At 44.0% G+C, this 9784-nt stretch overlaps 1 protein-coding gene across 2 annotated transcripts in view; it reads left to right on the forward strand.

Moving 5' to 3' along the window:
* The window catches only part of RDM1 (RAD52 motif containing 1), a 43128-nt gene extending 36215 nt beyond the window's left edge, over positions 1-6913 (forward strand). For both annotated transcript variants that reach the window (XM_068262248.1, XM_068262249.1), the window contains 2 exons: positions 1735-1823; positions 6709-6913. In XM_068262248.1, the coding sequence (XP_068118349.1) occupies positions 1735-1823; positions 6709-6813 (194 nt within the window). In that variant the 3' untranslated portion in view covers positions 6814-6913. The remainder of the gene's footprint in view (positions 1-1734; positions 1824-6708) is intronic.
* The last annotated feature ends 2871 nt before the right edge of the window (positions 6914-9784 follow it).

Genomic DNA, 9784 nt, shown 5'->3' on the forward strand with positions numbered 1-9784 from the left:
ACAGCCATTGACGGGGAGACCAATTGTGGCTGGGATCGGAACCCTTATTGAGAGCCTTGGGGAGTGGTTTGATTCCGTTCTTCAACCTCTAGTGCAGAGGCTCCAGGGTATCTTAGAGACAGTAAATGTGTTGGAGCAACTGGAATAGTTGAGTTGTCAGGAGGGTTGTATGTGGGGCACCCTGGACATGTGTGCGCTGTACTCCAATCTTACATCTGTGACCATGAGGGCACTGCAGTGCCATCTGGATTGATACAGTAGCTGTAGCCAGGATTTGAAGTACTTCATCGGAGCAGCAGTGTATTTTAATTCATCCAGAAATCCAGGGCTGTGGAGTCTGTACAAAAGTCATCCGTCTCCTCAATTTATGAAACCTCCGACTCCAGGTACCCAAATATTGCTCGGACACCACAGCCCTGCAGAAAACACACGGAAGCCTTCTGAATGGGGCCCAGGTGGTATAGGTAAGTTTAAAAAGGAACTCCAGTGAAAATAATTAATAAAAAAAGGTCCTTCATTTTTACAATAATTATGTATAAATTATTTAGTCAGTGTTTTCCCATTGTAAAAGCTTTCCTCTCCCTGATTTACATTCTGACATGTATCACATGGTGAGATTTTTTTACTGCTGGTAGGCGATGTCACTGGAAGTAGCTGCTGCTTGCTTTTTTGGCAGTTGTAAACAGCTGTTATTTCCCACAATGCAACAAGGGTCCTGGTCCTCAGTTTCATGTGGGAGGGATTTCACCACAATATCAGCCATACAGAGCCCCTGATAATCAGTTTGTGAAAAGGAATAGATTCCTCATGTAAAAGGGGGTATCAGCTACTGAATGGGATGAAGTTCAATTCTTGGTCACGGTTTCTCTAAGTTTAGATGCATTACTTATAATAAATCTGTATCGGATATGGCGCATGCTAAAGACTACTATCTTTTCTGTAGTACTCAGCAGAGAGCTGTCACAGGTCATTTTGCTGCTAGTACTCCCTGGGTCTGAAGTAATGCCCATAGCCACACCTCTCGCCATCCACATGAGCATTCTCCAGCCAGTGCTTTGGAGCAGAGGTTGCCTTGTTGTTAATTGGGCAGGCAAGGAAGGGTTTAGTGCCCCCTTTTAGGTTGCCCCATCTCTACTCCACATTCTGAAAATCTGGGCTATCTCCACATGAACTTAAAACCATACCATTTGTAAAGTATACCCCTTAGAAGACTAGGAGGAATACCCTTCTTCCTGAATGCTTTCAGATTTGCCCTTTTGTTCTTTTTTTCCATTTAACCACAATCATGTTTTGCATTTGTTTTTACATAGCCTAATAGCATCATAGTTGTTGTTTTGGCCAGCATACTGTTATCTGTACCTTTGATAAATTGAGTTTATATTTTTTGAGGTTGGTGGATGATGGTGCATAATTGTAGCTGAGATTAAGTAACTTGTCTTTTATTGCTGCTCTAGCATTCGATATGTACAGTAAATGCTCTCTCTTCCCTAATGTGTTGCTCATAACTATACTGAGTATTGCAGTTTCAATGGCAATTAGGGATGGCGATGCTTCGTAGACTTCACGGATAAGCATGTCATCAGTTTGATCAGCTGATAGATTTGTAAGGTTCTGATTTGTTGTGGTGACCAGCAAATCAGAAACGTACAAATCTATTGGCTGATCAAACTGATCACCTGCTTCTCCATGAGTTTTAAGCATTGCCATCCCTTCTGACAATCTCTTTGCTTGCAGATAGTGAGAAAGTTGCAGTGGAGTATGTTTCTGATGAAGATGATGCTGTGGATTGTCTTACAGAAGAGGAGTTGCAGGGACTTATTCAGGTACAACATTCAACCATCACCTAAATATACAACATTCATGTTATGTTTACAAAGACCCTATTGCCACTCTCAGTACCCCATACAGAGAGCAGAGATTCAACCGGCAGAACATTTATTTGCAGTGTTTAATCAGTGTGAGGGAAAAAAAAAATCAAATGCAAGTAATCAAATGCTCTAGTTATGTACCAAGAAATAAAGATGTATTCGGTCACTTCTGAGTGTCTGAATCGCTCACCTGACACAAGCATGCAGCTAATCTTGTCAGACACTTCTGATCTACATGTTTGTCTAGGGTCTATGGCTAAAAGTATTAGGAACAAACGCAGCCAGGCAAAGTGCATTGTTTAAACCAGGGCTGTCAAACTCTAATACAAAGTGGGCTGAAATTGAACACTGGGACTAAGTTGCGGGCCAACCTCAATGTCTACTAGCCACCTTCCTCCCTTACATACAGTTCCCTGGCGTCTAGTGGCCCTCCTTCCTCTTTATATAGTTCCCTGGTGTCTAATGGTCCTTCCTCCCAAATACATTTCCCTGGTGTCTAGTGGCCCCCACCCTCCCCTATACAGTTCCCTAGTGATTGGTGCTTTCACCCTACCTCCCCATATGGCTTACCTGGTGTTATAGGGCTTCTTCTCCAATATAGCTTCCATCGTGGTCTAGAGTTGGCCACTTACAATGCAAAGTGGGGAAACCACTTGGGGGCCAAATTTTATGGCTCTGAGGGCCAGATTTGGCCCACGGGCCAGAGTTTGACGTGTATGGTTTAAAAGGAAATAAATATGTCAGCCTCCATATTCCTCTCATTTAAAGCGGACTCAAACCAAACATTTTTTTTAATTCAAAATAGTTGCACCACTCTGACACTTACAAAGATAAGTAAACACTCCTTCAAGTCTGAGCATTTCAGTGCATGCTTTTCACCCTTCTCTTTTCATAACTAGGGTTATACAGGTGGCAGCCATTAGCAATTCCTCCTGTGCCAGACACCATCTACTACACCAGTCTGCCGGATTCTGTCCCGGCAATATGAAATGAATGCTGGGGTTCCACCAATGAATGTAAAATATTTTATATTTGTCAACATTCAGCTGAAAAAAGGCCATTTATTATAATTAAGAAAACAGATTTTATTTCTGAAATCTTGTATTTTTAATTTGGGTCCACTTTAAAGGATACCTTAGCCCTTAATTGAGTCTGTAAATGACGCCATGTGTGGGGAGGTGCACATAGACTTACCGCATCTTGCCTGGCCTGTCATCAGCCTCCGTTCATCGGTAATCGGCCCTGTTACAAAGCCCTGGTCGGCGGGGTAGACACAGGTGCAGTATGTCCGCGGGAGTACACGCACGTTCCCTCAGGAAGAGGTAGCCAGCACTTGCGGTCACCAGGTGCCCAAGCAGACTCACTGCGCAAGCGCACATAGTATGTCCAGGTCAGAGGGCACGCGCCGGATACGTCTTCCCACGTGAGTGTGCATGTACTTCGTGGACATACTGTGCCTGCGCTGACCCAGGTTTTGGAATGGAGGGAGGGAAAAATATACACATTTTTATTTAAAAATAAAACACTATTAAATTAATTTTAAAAAAGCAGCCTGCAGCAGCGATCAGAACCCACCAACAGAAAGCTCTGTTGGTGGGCAGAAAAGGAGGGCAGACTCATTTGTGTGCTAAGTTGTATGGCTGTGCAGCACACTGTTAATTCTGCAGTGTGCTGAATTGTAAAAAATCGCCTGGTTTGTAGGGGGGTGTAAGCCTGTGGTTAAGGTGTCCTTTAAAGGATTTTCGAAGTGACATGTGGCATAATGAGATAGACATGTGTATGTACAGTGCGTAGCACACAAATAACTATGCTGTGTTCCTTTTTTTCTTTCTCTGCCTGAGTTAAATATCAAGTATGTAAGTGGCTGACTCAGTGTTGACTCAGACAGGAAGTGACTACAGTGTGACCCTCACTGATAAGAAATTCCCTTTTTTTTATCTCTTTCTTGCCCTCAGAAGCCATTTTCTGCTAGGAAAGTGTTTTATAGTTGGAATTTCTTATTAGTGAGGGTCACACTGTAGTCACTTCCTGTCTGAGTCCGGACTGAGTCAGCCACTTACATACCTGATATTTTAACTATTTCAGACAGACAAAGAAAAAAAAGGAACGCAGCATAGTTATTTGTGTGCTAGGTACTGTACATACACATGTCTATCTCATCATGTCACATGTCAGTTCGGGTATCCTTTAGAGTAGACTGATCCGACTATATATTTGCTAGTTTTAGCAACTGAAAAACTGCCGTACACCAAGCACAACAAAAGCTGACATAGCCTCTCAGTGGCATCAGCAGTCATTGTTATTGATAGGATTCATGAAAGTATGATTAACAATAGAATTAAAGCCAACCTCATGGATAAGGTCCAACACTTCGATAAAATGTCAGCCCCTGCTCCAGAATGGCACCTCACTGTGTGTTAGACATATTCTGTTGCAATTTTGATTGTGTATTTACTTGCCGTTGTGGTTGCTGATTAAATCATATCTTCAGTATTTCTCATTGATTCTCATGTGATACTCTGGTTTCTTATTTTTATTCATATGCTGCTGATATATAAGCTTGTTAATGTTATGTGTTTTCTACTTGTACATATTTTCTGGATCATGTATATTTCAGAGCATTACACGCCATTGCATTTGGGCGCCGGTTAACCCATCGGTTATCAGTGTAAATTTAAGCACGAGCCTATAAAATATTATGTATCGGGCCACTCACGCTGCAAACTGCAACTGTTTATAGTCACATTTTGCAGTGCGCCTATTTATACTCGCAGTTTTCAGCCCAAGTGGCCTCAGCACCCAATGTTTTATAGGGCAAGTCCCGCACCCAAACTTGCCCCCGGAACCGATGTTTTAATGGGAGCTTTTGGTGGTGGGGCGGTCTTAAGGGATTGGCATGGGGGGGGGGGGTGGTCTTAAAGGATACCAGAGCAGAAAGGCTCTGGTATAGAGTGAAGGTGCAGTGAATAGGGGGGTATAATCAAATGCTTACCACACCTCCTGTTTCCTTCTCACTCACCATTCTCCTCCACTCAGTCGCAGTATGTCCCGGTTTCAAGTGGCCGAGGGGAACAGGAGGTTCAGTAAGTATTTGATTATACCTCCCTACCCACTGCACCTTCACTTTTTACCAGAGTTTTAGGTGTGGAGGAAAGGGCTAAGGTTATTCACCCATCAGGCGAGTTTTAGGTTTTGGGCACCACCTGGGGGGACTGGTTAGTGTTAGTCATCAAGATGGAGGGTTCTTTGTGAGAACAGGATTTGGTTAGGACATTTCGGGAAAAATTACTAATATTCTACTATAGTGGATATTAAAATATTGGTAAAATCACTAATATTAACATGGCGTGGCTGGATAGTGTAATTGTTAAGGGTTCTGTTTATGACACAGGCGACTTGGGTTTCAAATCTCGGCTCTGCCTGTTCAGTAAGCCAGCAACCTATTCAGTAGGAGACCTTGGGCAAGTCTCCCTAACACCGCTACTGCCTATAGAGCGCGTCCTAGTGGCTGCAGCTCTGACGCTTTGCGTCCGCTAGGAGAAAAGCGCGATATAAATGTTCGGGGGTTTTAGTGTCCTCATCTGTAATGGCCCTCTTTTGTCAAGACAAGACACAGAACATTTATATTGTGCTTTTTTTCCTGGCAGTTTTTTGGTTGAACTTTTTACGTATGTCTTTTTTCAACCCAAATAACTATGTAACCATGACTCAAAGTGCCAGAGCTGCAACCAGTTTATAGTAAGGAGTTTCTGTTTTACGTACTGGCTTGAGCCAGGATTCGAAACTCTTCTCAAAGGGCTCAAGTCCCACATCTAGCCAGCCACACCCACAGGAACTTCATCACAAAAAGGAAGAAGGAAGTTGTACTTCCTTTCTCAAGGCACATGCTCAGTCCAAAAATAGTATTAGGCCAGTAGCCATCTTGGCAGCCATTGCACAAAGGAAATTTACTCAGATGTCACTACAAATAAAAAATATAGCATAAGCGGGATTAAAACCTGAAACTGGGAACTGTTGTATTTGAAAAAGAGGGGTGCTGTAGATGGATGTTACTCATGTAAGAGGAGTTGTATTTGGAAGGCAAACCACAAGAAATTTGACTTAAAGTGAATGTTTACCATTTTAAAAATCAAAAAGTCAGATACTCACCTAAGGAGAGGGAAGGCTCGGTCCCAATGAGCCTTCCCTCCTCTCCAGGTGCCCGGTCCTGCGCAGGATCCCCCGTGGCAGTATTCGACCAGTTCGGTCAAATACTGCCACTTCCGCAGCCAAAGGGAGCTTTTGGAAGCCTTCAGAAGCACTCGGGCTCCCGAAGACGGGCCGCTCCATAATACGCATGCGTGAGCGCCCTCTATGACGCACTCGCGCGTGCGTAGTATGGAGCGGCCCGTCTTCAGAAGCCTGAGTGCTCCCGAAGACCTCCGAAGTCCCTGCAGTGGCGGACGTGAACGGGGGAGCCAGCGCAGCACCGAGGGCACCGGGAGAGGAGAGGGAAGGCTCATTAGGACTGAGCCTTCCCTCTCCTTAGGTAAGTATCTGACTTTTTGATTTTTAAAGTGGTACCCATTGGCTTTAACCAATCAGGATTGGGTTTCTTTGGTCTCCCTGCTGTATCATTGTATTCTCTTCTCCATCCCTATCGATGATATACACATATCATCCAGGATGAATGTAAGGCATAAATGGTGAATTAGAATCCTCGTTTTTATAGTTCACTTTCTAGAGTTTGCTTCTTTTTTTTTCCAAAAGGAAAATGACTGCTGGCAAACCTTTCCATTTAATCGTACCACACTCAATAAAATGCTTGCATCATATAGTGGTGATATGTTTCACTTCACAGGTTAATGATTTTACTTGGGCACCAATGGACTTTGGAGAAGGAGATGATGAGGAGACTTTGGCAAACCTGACTTTCCATGAAGCTTCCATAACGGATGGAGACTAAGTGTATATTTGTAGAAAGATTTAAAGAAATTGGCTGATTTATGTTAAATCGTTTGTGCAATGTAAGCTATATTAAAGTGGATGGTTTTTATTTTTCCAAATATGTTGTTTGACTTTTAATACAAACCAAACTTAACTCAATTGGGACCGGAGCCTCTGGTCCCTTTTAACCAGACCTTGGCTTGATTGGCTCACAGTGATCAGGAGCCAATGAAAACTGCTCCTGACCGAGTTACGGAGCTCAACTGTCTTTAGACGTCTGAGATCTGTGCCGGAGGACGGACGGACACGCATTATTGTGTCCTGTGCACAGGATTGGGCAGCGTTAAAACTATACTACAAGATACTCTTCTATTACCCCTCTTCCGCCACCAGGTGGAGCTGCACAGCTGACACATCCTCGGAGCCCAGACCACATGTAAGAACGTGATTGGAAGTCAGAAGAGGATGTCAAGAATGCAGTGCTGCAAGTCGCAAGCCAGTCCAGTGTGTGGAACAGGTAACTATAAAATGTGCTTAAAAACAAGAAGAGAATCGAGAGCCCAATATGGTGCAGTATTGTCAGGTAAAATGAAGCGTTCAATACAATTTTATGTGTATATACTCACAAACACGGGTTACCCATAGGCAACCACTTTAAATGCAGGTGGGGAGCATTAGGACCTGACCCCACTCAGGTTAAGAAGTCACTCTCTGTAGATGGGGATGCACCCCTCCACCCAGGGTGGACTAGAAGATCAGCAAAAACTCTGTATACAGAGGCGCCAGAGTAGAGTAAAAAGTCTTAAAAAACGCTTAAAAGCAGAGGGGGATGTTAGGGTAGACTTATCTCCCTCTTACAAAAAAAGAAAACTCACTCGAGTCTTGATAAAACAGAATTGACAAATAATTTATTCAACTCCACAAATGCAACGCGTTTCGCGGGCGTGACCCCACTTCCTCAGGCAAAAATGGGAGCACAGCTCAGTGGGTCAAGCAATAGGTTTGAGCGCTCACGTGACTCGAGTGAGTTTCCTTTTTTTGTAAGGGGGGGGTAAGTCCACCTTAACATCCCCCTCTGCTTTTAAGCGGTTTTTAAAACTTTTTACTCTACTCTGGCGCCTCTGTATACTGAGTTTTTGCTGAGGTAACAATAAAAACACTCGCTGCGCCGCTTTGCATGATATAAGTAAACAGAACAAGAAGTTCTGCTTGCTGAGGTTAATGAGTGCGCATCTTCAAACAAAATATTTTGTTTGAAAATACTAACTGGTTAAAACATCTGAAGTTAAAAAATAAAATCCACGCTGTCGTCTTAGGCGGTATAAGTTAGAATATATACATTGTCTGTGGAAGGTGTCTCTTACAAGAGATGTGGTTTAAGCAGTATTGTGCTTGTGCCTTCAAAGAGAAACTGTGACCAGGAAAAAACTTCATCCCAATCAGTAGCTGATAACCCCTTTCTCATGAGAAATCTATTCCTTTTTTCAAATAACCCTCCAGGACAGGTGCTACATATGAGATTTAGGCCCGCCCCCAACAGGAAACACAAAGATCTAGCTCTCTATAAGTTCCACCTCTAATCTCTACCTGCCAGTTCTATGTGTTTCCTGTTCCGGGGAACACCTAGCTCTCTAGCTAGGGAAGGTGGTCAGCAGCCAGGCAGTGCTGAGGCCATCTAAGAACTAGTATGTGGGGTAGCCCTATCCTGGTTTGGTCGGAGGTTACCTGTATCCACGGTTGTGGAAGCCTTTGGTGGAGTCGGCAGGTGCACGGCAGCCAGGGGAGCGACTTTGGAGACAGCTAAGGCGGAGGCCATACGCCCAACGGAAGAGGCTAACACCAAGCGGAGGCGGAATGGTGGCCTCGGGAAGGAGCGGTGAGCATTGCAGCGTGTCCAGGCGGAGGCGAGGGCATTAGCGCTGTGGATGTGGAACTTCCGCCCTCACGGTGATGTCACGTCCGGTGACGTCACTTCCGGATCCGGGTCGGGCGCCTGTTTAGAGGTCGCGGCGTCCATCTCCACATGCGGTGGCGTTCTTGGAGGAGATGGACGCGAAACAGAAGACGGCAGATCAGGTAAGTGGGGCAGAGTCGGAGGACAAGCGCCCGTCTGATCTGCGAGGTCTGATGTTGCTGGCTGGATCATGCAGGTCTGGCATGCGGATGATGGCTGATATTATTTGCCGCTGTCTGATCTGGTGGTCTGAGCAGGGAAGCAAGTATATGCATATTTGATAAACGGCAGTTTTTTGTTTCATTGCGGCATACCCTGTGATTGGGGGTTATTATTATGCTATTTAAACACATGTGTTCGAGTAAGATAATAGCATGTTACCTTAGAGCTAGACAGACTTAATCATTTGTTCACTTATTGGCCACAATGTATTAAGGGTTATTATGCAATAATCCAGACTTAGATATGTTTTGACCATGATGGTCTTATTCATCTCTGTGACTTAGTAAAATAGTGGCGGATTCAGCTGGATTTTTATCAATATAATATGCTCATGTATGGAACATTGAGTAGAATCCGGTATTGATTGCATTATTTGTATGTTTTTCAGGATGCTATGGAGTCTGATAGCTCTGATAGGCCCAGGAGTTGCATTTTATGTAATAAACCTCTACAACTACACTGGCCGAAAGCATCATGCCAGAAATGTATATCAAGTATTATTAATGAAGATAACACTGCTTCCTGTAAAGACTTTATGTTTACAATGCGCCAAGAGATGGTGGAAACTTTTAAGGCCTTTAGGGAAAGTTTGCCAACCACCTCAGGGCAGGAGCAGCAGACTAGACAGATAAGTAAACCTAAAAAGGCTACTAGAAAGTCACCCAGAGTAATCTACTCCTCAGAAGAGGAACAGGAAAGTCATCAGGAGACCGGGGAACCGGATTCTAGGTCTGCTGAGGAGTTTTCAGAACAGGAAGAAACTGATGAGGCATTCACATCATCTAGATTTAAATTCGCGTCAGAAGAAACGGAG

The sequence above is a fragment of the Hyperolius riggenbachi genome, chromosome 12 (genome assembly GCF_040937935.1).
Source record: "Hyperolius riggenbachi isolate aHypRig1 chromosome 12, aHypRig1.pri, whole genome shotgun sequence".
NCBI lineage: Eukaryota > Metazoa > Chordata > Amphibia > Anura > Hyperoliidae > Hyperolius > Hyperolius riggenbachi.